The sequence below is a fragment of the Tachyglossus aculeatus genome, chromosome 16 (assembly GCF_015852505.1).
Source record: "Tachyglossus aculeatus isolate mTacAcu1 chromosome 16, mTacAcu1.pri, whole genome shotgun sequence".
NCBI classification, from domain to species: domain Eukaryota; kingdom Metazoa; phylum Chordata; class Mammalia; order Monotremata; family Tachyglossidae; genus Tachyglossus; species Tachyglossus aculeatus.
The window spans coordinates 19,907,755-19,928,678 of record NC_052081.1 but is presented as its reverse complement, the minus strand read 5'-3'; the positions used below and the strand labels follow the sequence as shown (position 1 = coordinate 19,928,678).

Below are 20,924 nucleotides of genomic sequence, written 5' to 3'. Positions count from 1 at the left end.
CTCTGAGCCTGTTTCCTCATCTGTAAAGTGGTTTTAAAATAAATACTAGTTCTCCTTTCCACTTCATACCGTGAGACCTGTATAGGACAGGGATAGTGTCTGACCTGATTATTCATTCATTCACTCAATCGTATTTATTGAGTGCTTACTGTGAGCAGAGCACTGTACTAAGCACTTGGAAAGTACAACTCAGCAACAGAGACAATCCCTACTCAACAACAGGCTCACAGTCTAGAAGGGGGCAGACAGATAACAAAACAAAGCAAGTGGACAGGCATCAATAGCGTCAATATGAATGCATAGAATTATGGATATACACACATCACATTATTATTTAAAATAATAAATATGAACGTATATACCTAAGTGTTGTGGGGTGGGGAGAGGGGTAGAGTAGAGGGAAGGGAGTAGGGTCGATGTTGGGGAGAAGCAGAGGAAAAGGGGGGTTCAGCTTGGGAAGGCCTTCTGGAGGAGGTGAGCTCTCAGTAGGGCTTTGAAGAGGGGAAAGTGTGCTGGTTATCTTGTATTTACAAACAGTGGAATCAGGAGGAAGAACTAGAAAATAATTGGTAGTAATATAAATGTGTCAGAATGAATAAATAATTGGTTATACTATTAGCTAGTCAGAGGGACATAACTTCCAAAGATTAGAATGAAAGACTTGAGTACTAAGGATAACTCTTGGTTTGATGTGGCTTAGGATGTTGCAAAATCATTGGAGAAGGCTTCTGTGGGGAAGTGTGCGTTTAAGACAGTTTTGAAGTTGGGGAGGGTTGAGGGCTGGCAGATTTTCCTGGCACATATTTAGTGCTTAGCACACACCATAATTGTTATTATTATTAGGTGGGGAAGGGTGTTCACGTTTGGGGAGCAGTGCGAATGAAGATTCAGGTAGGAGGATGGAGAGTGAGGTTCATTTAAAGATTAACCTTGTAAGGAACAATGAGTGGAGCTGGGGAGTCATGGGTGAAGAGAGCTGATATGTTATAGAAGGAGAGTTGGTGGTATTAAACCAATTAGGAGGATTTTTTGCTTGATGTATAAGGAAATGAGTAGCCACTGGGGTTTTTGATGAATGGGGAGATGTATATCAAGCAACGCTTCAAGAAGAACATGGTTCCTTTTACCTTGTGAGGGGGATCTGCGTATCCCCCAGTACCTGAGGTGACCTATACGAAACTTTCGAAGTTATGTACCAGTCTTCACACAGGATACTGTACCCACAACTCAAGATTTCAGAAATTACAGCAGTCACCAAATTCTGCTAGCTAGGCAATCTCGCTGATTGGCAAAGCCATAGAAAACAGAATTAAATGTCCTGCATCTTTCAGAGCACTGCAAGATAGTATGTGGCAAAAATGGGTCATCAAATGCCATAGCGAGCTGAAACGGTGTGGCCTGGTGTAAAGAAAACAGGCCTAGGAGTGAGAGGACCGGGTTCTAATTCTGGCATGGCTGTCATGGGGCGCAGTTTGCATTAGAGGCATTTAATTGGATTACGAATGTGTCTTGGTGTTTTAGCAACTCCCCCAATTCCTAGTAGAAGAGGTTGAACTGCGATCCAGATGGCGGTGCCTCACCTATGATTACAGCTGCCAGTCATATAATACAATCCAATGTCAGCCAGGAGCCGCCCCCTGCGTGTATCCCCAGTGATCATCCACTCCCCAGCTGCGCCAGAGTCTCCATCTCCTCTGCTTCTGCTGGAGGAGTGCCCCTCTGTCCCTTGGAGGTGTGACAACCCTGGGAGCCAGGGATATGGAGGGAAATGCCCTGGCTTGACACGATCCCTCCAGAGGAGCTGGGATAGAGCGGCTTTGGTGTGAGCGTGGATTGTCTGCCCTGTGTGCCCTGCCCCTCTCACGGAAACCTCTCCATCTCCATCTAAGGCTCTGCCCCCAAGGAGCCGGGTCAGAACCACTATGGTTTGTGTGTGGACAGTCGTTCCCTACGTGCCCAGCCCTTCACTCAGAGTCGTCCCCATCCCCATCTGTGGCTCCGCTCCTCGAGAAACCAGGTCAGAGTCTCTTCCACTGGTGTGTGGGCAGTCCACTCTCGGCATGCCCAGCCCCTCAGATAGAGGCTTCTCCAACCCCCTCTGAGGATCTGCTCCCTGAGGAAGCAGGACATAGCCGCTTCAGTTTGTGTGTGGACAGTTCTCTCCCTGGGTGATCTGACCCTTGCCCAGAGGCCTCTCCAACCCCCTCTGCGGCTCTGCTCCCAAGGACCCGGACCAGAACCGCTTCAGTTTTTCCTCCATCTCCTCTCGGTTTGGGGTGGCTATAGAACCCCTGATGGGGGATTATGATATTGGCATGGCAGTGGCAGCAAGGGCAACTCTCTGCACTGGCCGGGAACACCTTGGCTGCAGCAACCCAGACTAGGGGCCTCCCCTGTCCTGCCTTAGGGCTCAGCTCCAGAGAAGGGGTCTCGTAGCCGGCCGATCCCCACCCCTGAAATCCAAATGTGTCCCCACACAGATTTCCTGTCCCCTGTCCTGTGTCTCCCGTTCCTACCCTTGGGGTCACTCCAGAAGAATTCCCAGCTCCCTCTTCTTGTCACCACCCCATGGTCAAATAACGGGCAATTTACAATTTAAACTATGAAGGTAATCAGGAGTCACTACGAACTGCTTGTTTCTGGGATCATCTTGAAGGATTCCACTGCATTAACATTTCGTAGTGAAAAAAGTATTGTACTTTCCCAAGCACTTAGTACAGTGCTCTGTACACAGTAAGTGCTCAATAAATAGGATTGAATGAATGAATGAATGAAAAAGTGCCAATCCATCGTGAAACCATCCTGGATCCACCATGTGCTTACTGTGTGACCATGGGCTTGTCGCTTAGCTTCTCCTCAGTGCCTCAGTTTTCCCCTTTTATAAAACAGGAATTGAAAACCTATTATCCCTCCTACTTAGACTTTGAGTCCAATGTGGGACAGGGACTGTGTCCGACCTGATTATCTTGTATCTACTCCAGCACTTGGTATCCGGTAAGCTCTCAATAAATACCATTGATGAGAAGCACATATCAAATACAACAGTTATTGTTATTAAGGTGTTGAGGCTGTTGTAGAGTCCAATTTCTGAGACCTCGATTTAGCTTGAGAAGCAGTGTGGCTCAGCGGCAAGAGCACGGGCTTGGGGGTCAGAGGTCTTGGGTTCTAATCCCGGCTCCGCCGCATGTCTGCTGTGTGATCCTGGGCAAGTCACTTAGCTTCTCTGAGCCTCAGTTACCTCACCTGTAAAATGGGGATTAAGACTGTGAGCCCCCCGTGGGACAACCTGATCACCTTGTATCCCCCCCAGTGCTTAGAACAGTGCTTTGCACATAGTAAGCACTTAACAAATGCCATCATTATTTTTACAAGAAGACATAGCTACATCTAGAGCCTTTTCAACCGTGGTATCTTCAAATCATTTGCAACATCAAATGCAGGAAGGATTACTAATGGAATCTTAGAATGCTGTCTGCTCACCAGGTGAGAAAAACAGACAACAGCTGTCCAAGTTATTGATGTAGAGTGAACTGAAAGGGGATTTTCTTCAACCATGAGATCAGACTAGGCAATTTAAAGATTTAATGAAGCATAGTCACAAACAAAACGAAATAAGAGTGAACTGTTGGGAGAGCACTGTAGCAGACAAACTAGATTGTCAAGGAGCAGCCCTGACAGGCATTGTTCTTTTCAAGCAAAGGCTTTCTGAATAACCAATCAATAGCATTCCTTGAGCCCCTACTGTGTGCTGCACTGTATATTAAGTGCTTGGAAGGGTACAAAATAATAATTATTCCTTTTTAAAACAGTTAACATGTCCTAAACCCTGGGATAGATTCAGGTTATTAGATCAAGGTCTGTTCCTGTCCCTCACCAGGTTCAGATTGAAATCGAATTTATCTTCATTGTATAGATGAGGAAACTGAGGCCCAGAAACGTTAAATGACTTGCCCAAGGTCACACAGGAAGCCAGTGGCAGAGTTCGGTCTCCTGGCTTCCCATCCCCTGCTCTCTCACTAGGCCATGCTGTCTCCCTAATCAAAAGAATTAGAAGATGCAATCTCAGCCTTCAAGGGACTTATAATCAATCAATCATATTTATTTGAGAGCTTACTGTGTGCAGAGCATTGGCAAAGTGCAGTTTAACAGAGTTGATAGACATATTCCCTGCCCACAATGAAAGTAGTATAAAGAGCGAGTTACCAAGACTGTAAAACAAAAACTGGTCCTATATAACACCAATCAATTAGTGAAGCAGGGATTGATCTTTAAGTGCAAACAGTGCAGAATGCAATGAGGGGCAGGCTTCCATGGGTCTTTTCAGTCACAGCGCTTAGTGTAATGCTCTGCACACAGTAAGTGCTCAATAAATATGATTGAATGAATGAATGTGCATGGCCATTGACTGATTGATGGCTAGGCCCCTTCTGTCACTAATGTCATCAACAAATTAATAATAACAACTGTGGTATTTGGTAAGCATTTACCAGGTGCCAAGCACTGTACTAAGCACTGGGGTACATATGAGATAATCGTATTAGCCACAGTCTAGGAGGGAGGGAGAACAGATATGTTATCCGGGGAAGCAGCGTGGCTCAGTGGAAAGAGCCCGGGCTTTGGAGTCAGAGGTCAGGAGTTAAAATCCCGGCTCCACCAGTTGTCAGCTGTGTGACTTTGGGCAAGTCCTTAACTTCTCTGTGCCTCAGTTACCTCATCTGTAAAATGGGGATTAAGACTGTGAGCCCCCCATGGGACAACCTGATCACCTTGTAACCTCCTCAGCACTTAGAACAGTGCTTTGCACATAGTAAGCGCTTAATAAATGCCATTATTATTATTATCCTCATTTTACTGTTGAGAAAACTGAGGACCAGAAAGGCGAAACACTTGTCCAAGGTCACAGATCAGGCAAATGGTAGAAGCCGAGATTAGAAACCAGGGCTCCCTGACTCACAGGGCCATTCTTTTCCACAAGGTCAGATTGCTTTCCGTAAACAAAAGATAAAATAAAATAAAAGATTAAAGATGAATATGAATATGTGTGTATGTGTTTAGGAGTATATACATAGTTATGTGTGAAGTGATTTTTGGCAGCAAAGTGGAATTGACTCTCTAAGCATTCCTAACTCTGGCCTCAATATCATGTTCAGCTGTGGCCTAAGGATTCAGTGAGGGCAGAGCCAAGTCAGCTGTGAGGAAACCCCCAGGGGAATCTTGTCCTGTGACTGAAGAGAGCAACTCAACAGTCATCTTTCAGTGTGTGCTTCTGGGCACAGGGAGATTGGGAGGGAGATTTTTATCCTCATTGTAAAACCTACTTTTCTTAAAATGGTATTTGTTATGCACATACTATGTGCCAGGCACTGTACTGAGCACTGGGGTAGACATAGTACCTGTCCCACATGGGGCTCACAGTCTTAATCCCCATTCATTTTTACAGATGAAGCAACTGAGGCATGAGAAGTTGTGACTTGCCCAAGGTCCCACAGCAGACAAGTGCCAGAGCCGGGGTTAGAACAAAGGTCCTCTGATTCCCAGGCCTGTCCTCTTTCTACTAGGCTACACTGCTTCTCTATTTGAGAGTATGTCCCCTCCACCTTTGGATGACATGACTGAGGTATTGGGAATTAATTGGAGGAAGACTTTCTGAAGGGGGTGAGATTTAAGGGGCTCTAGGAAAATGGGGAGAGCTGTGGTTTTGGTGGATTTGCTGGAAGGGGGTTCCCCATTAGGGCTCAGTGTCTTCAAGGATTGGAGGCAGGAAAGTTGATGTTAGGTGAGCCGATAGGCAAGGTGGAGGAAGCTAGGAAAGAGACAGAGCTAGTGGTAACGCATTTCTGCTTTATGTGGAGGGAGACGTTGGAGATTTTGGAGGAGTGGAGAGATGTGTGCTTAGCCACATTTAAAATAGATGACCCAAACAGCAGTGCAGAGTGTGAACTGAAGTGGGGAGAGGCTGGGGAAAGGGAAGTCAGTAAGATAATAGGCTCACTGTGATATGAGAAGAATTGGGAAGCAGCCTGATGTAGTGGTTAGACCACAGGCCTGGGAATCACCAGTTGTCTGCTGAGTGACCTTGGGGAAGTCACTTAACTTCTCTATGCTTCACCTACTTCATCTGTCAAATGGAGACTGATACTGTGAGCCCCATTTGGGGCACCAGCTGTGTCCAGCCTGATCAGCTTGTATCTGCCGTAGTGTTTAATAAAGTTCCTGGCACATAGTAAGGGCTTAAAAATACGGTTTTAGAAAAGAAAAGAGAAACAAAAACAGATCAAGGTAGTAGCTGTCTGGGAGGAGAAGGGGTGGATGTGGGAACTGTTTTGCTAAGCAGTTAGTTGAATGCCAGAGTTGAAGGAGTAGAGGGATGAAGCCAATCATATTTACTGAGCATTTATTGTGTGAGGAGCACTGTAGTAAGCATTTGGGAAAGTACACTATAACTGAGCTGGTAAACATGTTCCGTGCTACTCTCCCCAAATTCAAAGCCTTCCTAATATCCCCCCTCCTCCAACAATAATAATAATTAATTCATTCAATCATATTTATTAGTAATAATAATAATAATAACATTTACTAAGCACTTACTATGTGCCAAGCACTGTTCTAAGCACTGGGGGGGAAGGTGATCAGGTTGTCCCACGTGGGCTCACAGTCTTAATCCCCATTTTACAGATAAGGTAACTGAGGCCCAGAGAAGTTAAGTGATTTGCCCAAAGTCACACAGCTGACAATTGGCGGAGCCGGGGTTTGAACCCATGACCTCTGACTCCAAAGCCCGGGCTCTTTCCACTGAACCACACACCCTATTAGCACTTAGCACTCTATCCCATCTAAACCTATCAGTCAACACCAGCACTTATGAACAAATTCATATCGTCTCAGCACTTTTGTATATGTATTTATTCTCTTGTACATTCAGTTATTTATTTTGAATAGTCTAATAATAGAGTCTTTTACGTCTGTGTCGCTGTTAGAGGGTTAGCTCTTCGTGGGCAGGGAACACGGTACTTGTTTTGTGCTGCACTGCTGCTTACTTCAGTGCGCTACACCGACTTGCTGTGCAATAAAGACTAATACCTTTATATTTATGGACAGGGAAGCAGGGGTATTAATTGACAAAGTTGGAAAAGTCCATTCTAAGTTCTATTTTTGAAATAGTTGCCTAACATTTTTACATTGTGAAAACCGTGAGTCTTTAAGATTCTAACTCCAAGGAACAATTTCATAAATCAGCAGGGTTTATGAGAGCACAACTATAGTACACTGTGTTTTTCCATTGAGAAAGAAAAAAACTAGTTAAGGAGAAATTATTATTTCTTCTAACGTATTGCAAGTCTAAAATGCTTCAGAGTCATTTCCAGCAGTCATCGCTCAGGGTGTTCTATCGTTTTTGCAAATAGGTTGAATAGGAGCAGTATCTCAAATTCATTCTCCTTTATTGGCAGTTCATTGCTTGGCTTTCTGTGCTACTCTCTATGCCTTATAGGCTTTCACAGTGACTTTGGAAAGGTAAATTAGTTCATGTATTTCAATGTCTAGTATTACAGATCTCTAATCATTTGGTGTTTAATCATTTTCAGTGCTCCTCAGACATTTCCTATGGCAAGAAAATGTGGACCTATTTCTCATTCGTTCTTTACAAATGATTGTTCTGCTTCTTGTAAATTAAACTTTGAAAAATCCACCCTCTCTCCCCTTCTTTTGTCATTTCTGGACTCCAGTGGATTTAAGTCAAGTTGGGGTTTTCCTAAGTGTAATTCATTTAATGGATTGCAGGGCTACATTAAACTGGCACCACAAACACGTAATTCACATGAGTTCATGTGGTTTTACCGAGCGCCTGGAATAGAAAAGCTCGGTACTCGTAATCCATTTTACCATGGGAACCATTTCATTGTAGAATTCTATCCTTCCTGGGAGCAGCTGTTGCCAGGGGAAGGAAAGTAGAAGCAAATGCAGTTGTTTGTGGATATAGAATTATTTATAATGGAAACTGAGAGGAAAGTGATTAGAACCCACATTTTCCTCCCTGTTATCATTACATTACCCAATACAGTTACCAGCAATCTAGAATAAGTGCTTATTATCTTGTTGTTATTGTTGTTGTTTTACCTTCATCCTGTTTTACATGTACAAGTAGTTTGAATAGCATTTAGGGGTCAAATGATTCAGTGATCCTGAATAGATGTAATCAGAATCTGTATCTTTGCAGGCAATTTCTAGTGCACATAATCTGGCAGCGTAATCTAGTAAAATCAATCAAAATGTGGAGCCAGTATTTCATTGAGCCTGAAATGCCCCTTCATTCCTCAATAGCACATATTTATACCAAGCTTATTTGAGCGATTGCCTTAACAACCATTTCCTTCCTTTTCCTGTGGAGGCTACTTATCCGCTTTATTCTTCAATAGCAGATATTTATATCATGAATATCTGAGTGATTAGCTTAACTACTTTATCCTGCCTTTTCCTGCGCACCTCCGTGGATTTCAACAGTTTATGGTGCAAATAGTGAGTTTTTGTTTTGAATCCAAGGAGAGACCTTGGCCAGAACTCTCTGCTCTTGCTGAAAATCACAGTCTAGAGTGGCACCATAGCCTGGGTTGTCCTGCTAGTGAAGGGAGAAAGCCAATAATTTGTTTCGGCTCACTTGCAAATCACAGTTCGTTCAAATGTAGACAGGATATTCCAACTGGATGCAGAGTAACTAAGGACACTACATCCATTTAAGGGGGAGTTTCAAAGTTACCAGACCTCTGGACGATGCGTTAGTACTGCTTTCTTATTGCAAACCCTGAAGGGCTTTTCTCATTTTGCTTTTTACATTTCAGGTGTAAACAATGTCAGGGAATATTTATTCCTGGGTTTTTTTTCCATTGGACATTGCAGTTTTAAACAGCAAAAGACAGAAAAAAGTGCAATGGAAAAGAAATGAAAATACAGAAAAAGCATCTTCCAGGGTTTTGGAGATTCCGTCATTCATAATAATCTCCAATATCCCAAAGAACAATTTTAGAACTGTTCAAATCGTCTCTAGAAAATAGGTTTTTAAATGGGATTTTACAGTTGCACAAAAAAGTGTAAATGGGTTATGAATTAATTTAGCAAATAGCACCTGTGAAATATTATTGGTTTTATATTTTTAGAATTGATATAATCTCTTACGTACGTTTTTGAAGACTTTAATGGAAATCTAAACAAAGAAATTTTCAATAATGACTTTTTTGCACATTCAATTGATGAATAAATAGTATTTATTGAGCACCTACTGCTCTGAGTACCTGGGACAGTACAATAAATTTAGAAGATGTAATATCTGCCTTTTTTGAGCTTACAGTGCAGGGGTAGGTTAGGCATAAAATGATTACACAGAAGCAGAATAGGAGAGTGGAAAAATGGATTTGTGGATGAATAAATCTTTAAATAGTACAGTGTCTCAGCCTAATGGATAGAAGTGTTCCATTGTGAGTACCTAAATGTGGAGGTGATGCAATAGTGCTAAAGAGATAGCTTCGGGGGAAGAAAATTTCATCGGAAAAGGGTCCCTGGAGAAGGTAGGATTTCAGTAATGCTGTGAAAATAGGGACAGTTATGCGCTGATTAATTTTAAGTGGGAGAGAGTTTTAGGTGGGAGGGAGAATCTAATGAAGGGGTGGAAAGTGGGGAGAGTTCTTGAACAGAACAGAGAATGTGAGAGAAGAGAGTGGATAATTAAGAGTCTGTAATCTTCTGATGGTCAGGGAACGGGTTTACCAACTCTCTTGTATTATCCCAAGAGCTTAGTACAGCAAGCATTCAGTAAGTACCATTTATTGATTGATTGAACATTGATTGATTGAATGCCTTAAAGCTAGATGCCTGGAGTTTCTCCTTGATGGAGAGGTGAATGGGCAACCACTGGAGGTTTTTGAGGAATGGGGAGATATGTGGAACGTGATGTTTTAGAAATGTGATCTGGAGAAGAGAGTTAAATATGGGCTGGAGAGGGAAGAGGCTGGAGGCAGGAGAGCCAGGAAGGAGGCTGCTACCAGTAGTTTAATTTTGATATGATAATAATGATAATAATTGTGGTATTTGTTAAGCATTTACTATGTGCCAAGCACTATACTGACCGTTAGGGTAAATACAAAGTAATCAGATTGGACACAGTCCCTAGGGGTAACAGTCTCAGTAGGAGGGAAGAACAGGTATTTAATTCCTTTTTTACAGATGAGGAAACTGAGGCCATCTGGCTGTGTGATGGAAAAAAAATGGGAAGGATCCGGGAATTTCTGTGGAAGAAGAAACCAACAGGTTTAAGAGATAGACTGAATGTGTAAGTTCAAAGAGAGTGAAGAGTTGAAGAAATACTAAATTTGTGGGCTTCAGAGGATGGTAATACCGTCCACAGCTTTGGCAAAATTAGATGGAGAGAGGATTTGAGAAGGAAAATGGGGAGTGTAGTTTTAGTCAGTGTTCAGCTTAAGGTACTAGAGGAATCATGTGGAAATGCTGGAAGACTAAGAAAAATTTTAAAATAATGCTAAAAAGGTGAATAAAATGTGCTTTCAGAAAAAGTCAATTTGCTCACATTGGAAAGAAAGTCACATTCTTGGGAAGAGCATTCACCTTGTCAAACTACTAGAAAGGGCACGGGCCTGGAAGTGAAAGGACCTGCATGTCACTTAATTCCCTGTGCCTCAGTTTCCTGATCTGTAAAATGGTGATTAAATATATGCTCTCCCCTACTCAAACTGTAAGCCCCATCTGAGACAGGGACTATGTCCGACTTGATTATATATGGTATTTACCCCAGTGCATTGTGCAGTGTATGACACATAGTAAGAGCTTATCAAATACCATAGGAATTATCATTATTACTGGAGGCCATTTAAAAGAGATCTCTTGTGCAACCTGTAAGCTCCTAGAAGCCAGCCACAGCCAGAAGAGTTAATGTTCCAGTCCCTGGTATAATCAGACCCAAGAGTGGGAGAACAGTGACTCACTCAAATGGAGTCAATGAAACAGTAGTATTTATTGAGCACCTACAATGCTTGGCACTGTCCTCATTTCTTTCATTCAATGCACGTACTCAGTTCATCTCCAAATCCTGTTGATTCTACCTTCTCAGCATCACTAAAATCTGCCCTTTCCTGTAGATTCAAAGTGTGTCTATGATGATCCAAGCACTTATCATATCTCACCTTCTCGATGACCTTCCTGTCTCCTCTCTCTTCCCGCTGTTCCTGCCCTTTCCATACTTTTTTTTTTAATGGCATTTATTAAGCGCCTACTATGTGCAAAGCACTGTTCTAAGCTCTGGGGAGGTTACAAGGTGATCAGGTTGTCCCACGGGGGGCTCACAGTCTTAATCCCCATATTTTACAGATGAGGTAACTGAGGCACAGAGAAGTTAAGTGACTTACCCAAAGTCACACAGCTGAAAATTGGCAGAGCTGGGATTTGAACCCATGACCTCTGACTCCAAAGCCCGGGCTCTTTCCACTGAGCCACACCGCTTCACTTTACTCTGCTGCCCGGATCATTTGAAAACAGTCTATGTTTCCCCACTTCTCAAGAACCTCTATAGGTTGTCCATTCACTTCTGCATCAAACAGATGTGATGGAGAAGCAGTGTGGTCTAGTGGAAAGGGCACGGCCCCAGCCATCAGAAGGACCTGGGTTCTAATGCTGGCTCGGCATTAGAAGCAGTGTGGCTCAGTGGAAAGAGCCCGGGCTTTGGAGTCAGAGGTCATGGGTTCAAATCCCTGCTCTGCCAATTACCAGCTGTGACCTTGGGCAAGTCACTTAACTTCTCTGGGTCTCAGTTACCTCATCTGTAAAATGGGCATTAAGACTGTGAGCTCCACGTGGGACAACCTGATCACCTTGTAACCTCCCCAGTGCTTAGAACAGTGCTTTGCATGTAGTAACCGCTTCATAAATGCCATTATTATTATTATTATTCATTCAGTTGTATTTATTGAGCGCTTACTGTGTGCAGAGCACTGTACTAGGTGCTTGGAAAGTACAATTCTGCAAAAAAGAGAGCCACTTTTCTGCTGTGTGACCTTGGGCAAGTCACTTAACTTTGTGCCTCAGTTCCCTCATCTGTAAAATGAGGATTAAGTCTGAGAGTCCCATGTGGGACTGTGTCCATCTAATTAGCTTGTATTTACCCTAGCTCTTAGTACAATGCCTGGCACATAGTAAGTGCTTAACAAATACCATTAAAAAAACAGAAAAACATAAACCAGAAATTGCTTACTATTAGCTTTAAACACTCAATCACCTTCCCCCATCCTCTCTTACCTTGCTGATTTCCTATTGCAACCCAGCGCTCTTATTTTGCTCCTATAACACTATCCTACTCACTATACTTCAACCTTGTCTATCTCAATGCCGACCTCATAAGGTCATCCTCCCTCCTACCTCACCCCACTTCTCTCCTTCTCCAGCCCAGCCTCCGCACTCCGTTTCCCTGTTGCTAACCTCCTCACTGTGCCTCGTTCTCGCATGTCCCGCCGTCGAACCCTGGCCCACGTCCTACCTCTGGCCTGGAATGCCCTCCTTCCTCAAATCCACCAAACAAGCACATTTCTCCCCTTCAAAGCCCTGCTGAAAGCTCACCTCCTCCAGGAGGCCTTCCCAGACTCAGCCCCCCTTTTCCTCTCCTCCTCCTCCGCTCCCTATTGCCCCGACTCCCTCCCTCTGCTCTATCCCCCTCCCCGCCCCACAACACTTGTGTATATATGTACATATTTATTATTCTATTTATTTTATTAATGATATGCATATATCTATAATTCTGTTTATTTATATCAATGCTATTGATGCCTGTTAACTTGTTTTGATGTCTGTCTCCCCCCTTCTAGACTGTGAGCCCACTGTGGGCAGGGATTGTCTCTTTGTTGCTGAATTGTCCTTTCCAAGCACTTAGTACAGTACTCTGCACACAGTAAGCACTCAGTAAATATGATTGAATGAATGAATGAATGAGTGAGTTGTCTACTTTCTCTCCTCCAACTCTCCCCTTGAACCCAGGCAATCCGTTTTCTGCCCCCAGTGCTCTGTGGAAACCAGAGTATTGGGTCAAACTAGCGTCAACATTGACCTCCTTCTTGCCAAATCAAATGGCCACTAATCCTCCTCATCCTTTCTGCTGCCTTTGACACTGGACCACCCCCATATTCTGGAAGCATTAACTAACCTTGGGTTCACCAAAATTCTCCCTTCCTGCTTCTCTTCCTGTCTCTTTGAATGCTCCTTCTCAGTCTCTTTGGCAGGCTTCTACTCCACCTCCCATCCACTCACCGTGAGGTTCAGGGTTCAAGGTTCAGTTCTGGGTCCCCTTCTATTCTCCATCTACACCCACTTCCTTGGAGAACTCATTCGCTCCCACATCTTTAACTACCATCTCTATGCAGATGATTCCCAAATTTACATCCCCAGCCCTGAACTTTCTTGTTCCTTGCAGTCTCACGGTTCCTCCTGCCTTCAGGGCTTTACCACAACAAAGCTGCTCATCTTCCAGCCCAAACTCTGGCCTCTCCCTGACTTTCCTTTCATTGTAGATGGCACCACCATCATCCCTGTCTCATAAGCCCATAACCTTGGCATTATCCTTGACTCATCTCTTTCATTCAACCCACATATTCAATCTGTCACCAACTTCTGTTGCATTGACCTTCACAACATAGCTAAAATCTGCCCTTTCCTCTCCATCCACACTGCAACCTCACTCCTCATTTCCCAAACTAGCTTGGCATCAGCCTCCTCACTGACCTCCCCACATCCTATCTCTCCCTTCGCCAGTCCATATTTCACTCTTCTTCCCACATCAATTTTCCGAGAAACCATTCAGTCCATATCTCCTCAGTCCTCAAAAATCTCCACCTCCACATTAAACAGAAACTCCTTGCTACTGGCTTTAACACACTCAATAAACTCTTTCCTCCTATCTAATCTTCCTGATGTCCTATTACAACCCAACCCATGCACTCTGCTCCTCTAACACCAACTCAGGCTCTGTACCTTGATCTTGCTTACCCCACTTTCTCCCTCAGGCTTGGAACTCCCTTGCCCTTCATATCTGACAGTCCACCACTCTCCCCACTTTCAAACCCCTCCTGAAATCATATCTCCTCCAGGAAGACTTCCCAGACTAAACCCTTTATTTCCCTTCTTCCCCTCCCCTCTGCATGATCTGTCTATTTGACTGTGTATCTCTCAAGCTCTTTGATACTGACCCCAGTTCCCCAATACTTATTCTTATACTTTATTATCCCCTTATACCCCTATCCCTAATTTATTTTAATGTCTGTCTCTCCCTATAGACTGAATACTCCTTTTGGGTAAGGATCACATCTACCAACTCTGCTGTGTTTTTCTAAACATGTAGTACAGTGCTTTGCACATAGCAAACAATAAATTCCATTGATTGACTGATTATTAATTCCTGAAACAAACTGTCTTAGCGGAATAGGAAGGTGTGTGTAGAATGGATGTTTGAGAAAAATGGTTTGGGAATCCAAATGATGTATCTACTGGAGACGGGAGAGCCTAGAGGCAGCGAGATCAGTGAGGATGCGATAGTTAAGCCAGGATAATACAACCGCGTAGATTACGGTCTTGGCTGTTTGGAGATGAAGGGGTGATTTCTGAAAATGTTCCGGAGGAAAAACCGACTGGATTTTGTGGTAGGCTGAATATGGGCTCTGAAAGACAGTGAGGAGTCAAGGTTAATGGTGAGGTTGTGAACTTCTCAGATGGGGAGCATTGTAATATCATTAATTGTGATGGGAAAATCAGGTAGATGAGAGGGTTTGGGAGGGAAGATGATGAATTTCATTTTTGACATATTGAGTTTGAAGTTCCAGTGGGATATAATAATAATAATAATAGTGATGGTATTTGTTAAGCACTTACTATGTGCTAAGCACTGCTCTAAGTGCTGGGATAGATGCAGGGTAATCTGGTTGTCCTACGTAGGCCTCACACTTTTTTCCCATTTTACAAATAAGGTAACTGAGGCACAGAGAAGTTTAGTGACTTGTCCAAGGTCACACAGCAAACAAGTGGTCGAGGCGGGATTAGAACCCACGTCCTCTGACTCCCATGCCCGTGCTCTTGTCACTAAACCACGCTGCTTCCATGTCTCCTACAAACAGGGGGGCATGTGAATTGCAGTGAAGGAGAGAGATCAGGACTGGTGAGGTAAAACTGAGAGTCAACCACATAGAAGTGATAATTGAGCCCATGGGAGTCAATGAGCTATCAAAGGGATTGAGTGTAGATTCAGAAAAGAAAAGGTCTCAGAAGTGAGCTTTGCCATACATCCATTGTTAGGGAATGGGAGGCAGAGGGAGAACTCTGTGGAGAACCCAAAGGGACGTCAGAAATTTTTTTTAAAAAAGTGAGATTGTGTTTCCAGGAGCAGGGAGGGGGTCACAGTGTTCCAGGCAACTGAGAGATATAGAAATATTAGGAAAGGGTCGAACCCATTAATCTTGGTAATAGTGGCCTTAGAGAGTGCGATCTCCTTGGGGAAATGGTGGCAGAAACCAGGTTGTAAAGAATCCAGAAGAATCAGGAGTCAAGTACTATCACTACTATTACCACTACTAATACTATGTCTCTGTATATTTCTAGAATATTGCCCACTGTTGGGTAGGGGCTGTCTCTATATGTTGCAAACTTGTACTTCCCAAGCGCTTAGTACAGTGCTCTGCACACAGTAAGCGCGCAATAAATACAATTGATGATGATGATGATGATTGATGAATATTGTCTCTATTGCCAAATTGTACTCTCCAAGCACTTAGTACAGTGCTCTGCACACAGTAAGCGCTCAATAAATATGAGTAAATGAATGAATACTACTAATACTACCACTCCTATTGGATGGAATTAAAGCCCCTTAGTCCTGGGACTTCCTCCATTAGATCCTGGAAGAAGAATTGTAATTTGTTCATTTTAGTCCTATTTTCATTAGCATTTTTTAATGAATCTTCAGCTTTTTATCTTAAGAGAAATGAAAAGAGAAAGTCGAAGAGTCAAACAGGTGCTATAAATTCAACAAGTACATTGTTTGCACTAACACTTTCCTTATGTTTTCAGGGTGCAAGTTGAATTCTATATGAATGAAAATACATTTAAAGAGAGGCTGAAGTTATTTTTCATCAAAAACCAGCGATCAAGTAAGCAACTCACTGTTCATGTTGTATTTGTTTCTATTCAGTGTACATTCTAGTGCTCAAATTGGAAACACATTATTTTTGCAGTTTAGTGCTTTTGTACTTTTCCCGAAGGAAATGCCTGACTGTTTTGTTTAGCTCACATTCTTTTTAATTAAATTCTTTTGCAGTATAGGCTTTTTCCTGTGGCTAATCTGGGACATTGTAATTGTTTTGGGGTGAATGCAACGGCAATACTTCCCAATATTACAGAATGGGGGGTAATTATTAACCTGTGCCCACCTGAAAATATAAACTCTTTTTAAGGATATAATAATAATAAAGTTATGGTATTTGTTAAGCACTTACTATGTGCCAAGCACTGTTCTAAGCACTGGGGTAGATACAAGGTAATCAGGCTGGACACAGTCATCCCACATGGGGCTGACAGTCTTACTCTCCATTTGCAGATGAGGAACTGAGGCACAGAAAAGTTGAGTGATTTGTCCAAGGTCACACAGCAGGCAAGTGGTGGAGCCAGGATTAGAACCCATGACCTTCCGACTCCCAGGCCTGTGCTTTAGGATTCTGACACCTAGTTTTCTAATGCTAGCTTTCTAATGATTTTCGCCCTGTCTTTGGAAAACAATTGCTGTGCTTTCAGGGTTTCACCTGTAGGACCTGTACTCTCCCACCCACCCCCAGGCACGCCTATCCCCTTCACACCCAACGATCTTTCCCCCCCATCTTGCCTCCTTCCCTTCCGCACAGCACCTGTATATATGTATATATATTTGTACATATTTATTACTCTGTTTATTTTACTTGTACATATCTATTCTATTTATTTTATTTTGTTGGTATGTTTGGTTTTGTTCTCTGTCTCCCCCTTTTAGACTGTGAGCCCACTTTTGGGTAGGAACTGTCTCTATATGTTGCCAACTTGTACTTCCCAAGCGCTTAGTACAGTGCTCTGCACACAGTAAGCGCTCAATAAATACGATTGATGATGATGATGATGATGATGATCTGTACACACAAAATCAAAATCAAAATCATCCTGCAAAATCACCCTCTCCTTACCCTCACTGACCTCAATGTGTGAACACACACATTCTCTCTCTCTCTCTCTCTCTCTCTCTCTCTCTCTCTCTCTCTCTCTCTCTCTCACACACACACACACACACACACACACACACACACAGATTTTCACAACAAATTCCCCAGAGAAGAAAAAGAAGAAATAATTCTGCAGCTGCCCCTACTTGCCCTACATTTAGTTCGGTGTTTAAGATCCATAAAATGATTGAAGTGTCATAAATACAGATGACTGACCTGAGAATAATAATAATAATGATGGCATTTATTAAACGCTTACTATGTGCAAAGCACTGTTCTAAGCGCTGGGGATTTTACAAGGTGATCAGGTTGTCCCACGTGGGGCTCACAGTCTCAATCCCCATTTTACAGATGAGGTAACTGAGGCACAGAGAAGTGAAGTGATTTGCCCAAGGTCACACAGCAGACAAGTGGCAGCACCAGCATTAGAGCTTGCATCCTCTGATTCCCAAGCCCATGTTCTTGCCCTTAAGCCATGCTGATTCTCCTGATGGCAGCAAGAAGGCAGGACTCTTTTTTCCAACATTGTTGTATTGTACTTTCCCAAGCACTAGACACTGCACACAGTAAATGCTCCAAAAATACAGCTGATTGATGAATAGTGATGATGATGATGATAATAATAGTAGTGGTATTTGTTAATAATAATAATGGTATTTGTTAATCACTCACTATGTGCCAGGCACTGTACTAAGTCTTGAGGTGGATACAAGGAAATCAGGTTGGACACAGTCCCTGTCCCACATGGGGCTCACAATCTTAATCCACATTTTACAGAAGAGAGCACTGAGGCCCAGAGAAGTTAAGTATCTTGCCCAAGGTCGCACAGCAGACAAGTGGCAGAGCCAGAATTAGAGCCCAGTTCCTTCTGACTTGCAGGCATATGACTATCCATTAGTCAACACTTCTTCACAGTCGATTGATGGATTGGTAATCCGGTTGTCCCACTTGGGGTTCACAGCCTTAATCCCCAGTTTACAGATGAGGTAACTGAGGCACAGAGAAGTGGCTTGCCCAAGGTCACACAGCAGACAAGTGGCGGAGCTGGGATTAGAACCCAAGTCCTCTGATTCCCAAGCCGGTGTTCTTTCCGCTAAGCCAGGCTATTGTACTTTCATACAGTGGCCTGCACACAATAAGCACTCAATGCATACAGTTGATTGAACGGAGATGTAGATTTGGAAATGATCTGCATAAAGGTAGTAGTTGAAGCCATGGGAGCAAATGAGTTCTCTAAGGCAGTGGATGTTGATGAAGAATAGAAAGGGATCCAGAACTGAGCTTTGAGCGACTTCCACAAAAGAGACTGAGAATGAGTAGTCAGAGAGATAACAGGACAACCCAAAGTGAACAGTGTCAGCAAAGCCAAGTTTAGATGATGTCCCCAAGAGAAAGGTGTGGTTTACAGCGTCAAAGACAGGTAAGGGATTGAGGAGGATTAGGGTGGAGTGGAGGTTTATAATAAGCATTAACAAATTCCACAGTTACTAATCAGCCTCCCCTCAGGACTGCCTTTGTGGCTCCTCCCTTCCTTGAGGAGAGAGGGTTTATATAGCTAGGGGTGAAAGGGTTAGCAGGCATTAGGAGAAGCAGTGTGACTCAGTGGAAAGAGAGTCTGGCTTGGGAGTCAGAGGTCATGGGTTTGAGTCCCAGCCCCGCCACTTGTTAATCAATTAATCAATCAATCGTATTTATTGAGTGCTTACTGTGTGCAGAGCACTGTACTAAGCGCTTGGGAAGTACAAGTTGGCAAGTGGGCAAGCCACTTAACTTCTCTGTGCCTCAATTCCCCCATCTGTAAAATGGGGATTAAGACTGTGAGCCCAATGTGGGACAACTGATCTCCTTGTATCCCCCCAGCACTTAGAACAGTGCTTTGCACGCAGTAAGTGCTTAACAAATACCATCGTTACTATTATGAATTGGTCCTGCCCCTTCACAGTACTGCAGACCTCTGGACCGAACATGTTCCCCCAGGTCCATCTCCAAGTAAGACAGACTGCTTACAAATTGGGGCCCAATCAATCACTCAATTAATCAACCATATTTACTGAGTGCTTACTGTGTGCAGAACCCTGAACTAAGTGCTTAGGGGCATACACTACAAAAGAGTTGGTGGACATGTTCCCTTCCCAGAACAAGCTTACAGTCTAGCCGGGGGGTGACAGATATTAATGTAAATAAATTATGGATATGTACACAAGTGCTGTGGGGCTGAGGGAGAGGTGAATAAAGGGTGTATGCAGGGCATGGTAATAATAATAATAATGATAGCATTTATTAAGCTCTTACTATGTGCAAAGCACTGTTCTAAGCGCTGGGGAGGTTACAAGGTGATCAAGTTGTCCCACAGGGGGCTCACAGTCTTAATCCCTATTTTACAGACCAGGTAATTGAGGCACAGAGAAGTTAAATGACTTGCCCAAAGCCACACAGCTGGCAATTGGTGGAGCGGGATTTGAACCCATGACCTCCGACTCCAAAGCCTGTGCTCTTTCCACTTAGCCACACTGCTTCTGAGCAATTAGCACTGTTCTTGCACTCAGTACTTACCACAGGGAACTGACAAGGTCCGTTTCATAGATTGGTCCAAGCGGTGTTTCAATTAGCTCAGACATTTGGGGCGTTTTCATCTGGTACTTGGCTTTTCAGCATTTCATTCCAGTCCTAGAACAGTGGCCGTCCTAAACAGCACCACACAGATGTCCACGATGCATGCATTTAGTCTCCTAGCTCAAGAAGGAACCCACCACATCAACATAAAATCAGTAGACCGAGATTGCCATTGTAGCAGAAATGATGGGTCCCAGGTTCTGTTGCAGAAAGACACATCCTCTGACCCTAATTATCCACCCTCACCTGCCATCTTTCTTCGGGCATCCTTGCATGTATTCAGTTCTCTAGCTGAAATTGCAGTGTTCGAACTGATTAATTTTTTTTCAATCTCTCATGCCAATCAACTTCGGTAGACACAATTTCAAAACAGAGATGCAGGAGATAAGAGTTTGGGATGTATGTGACTTTAAATTGCCTTTACCTCACTTCTGAGGATAATTACATACTAAAATGACACTCATAATTGCACTGATAAGTTCTTGGCACGTAGAGTTTTCAGTAACGCGGTTCTCGGAACACTGAAATAAAAGTTGCGGAGGCTGGTTGCGACGCTCTCAAGTCACCAGAGAAACTTCTTCATATCGGTTCCTTGATGTAAGGACTCTGAAGCTGTACCTTTAGCGTTAGAGACAAGCCAACTGATATTTCTCTTTTCATGAGTGAAAAAGAGAAATGCTCCCTGTTCTCAAGGAGTTTCCATCTAATGGAGGATACAGAAAGCAAAATTATTTGTAAACCGGAAGAAAAAGAGAATGGAACGATTAAAACGTGAATAAATTCAATTGTATTTATTGAGGGTTTACTTTGTGCAAAGCACTGTACTAAGCACTTGGAAGAGTACAAGCTAACGCACAAGGAGGCCACAAGTAGAGAGCCTTGAAACTAGTGTTTAGGAGTTTGGGTAAGATGTGGAGGGAAATTGGAGGAGATGTTTGTTTCCGGGTCAGGGAGAATTGTGGTATTGTCAACAGAGATATTAGAAAGGAAGGGTGGGTTTTTAAGGAAAGATGAAGAGTGGGACCTTCTGGGGAG

At 43.3% G+C, this 20,924-nt stretch overlaps 1 protein-coding gene across 5 annotated transcripts in view; it reads left to right on the top strand.

Moving 5' to 3' along the window:
- The window catches only part of KCNT2 (potassium sodium-activated channel subfamily T member 2), a 368,421-nt gene that overhangs the window by 77,911 nt on the left and 269,586 nt on the right, over nt 1-20,924 (top strand). For 4 of the 5 annotated variants that reach the window (XM_038757817.1, XM_038757815.1, XM_038757816.1 and 1 more), the window contains exon 2: nt 16,102-16,181. In XM_038757817.1, coding sequence (XP_038613745.1) covers nt 16,102-16,181 — 80 coding nt within the window. Of the gene's footprint in view, nt 1-16,101; nt 16,182-20,924 lie in introns of those variants that run through there. The other variant, XM_038757818.1, reaches the window with a different exon arrangement.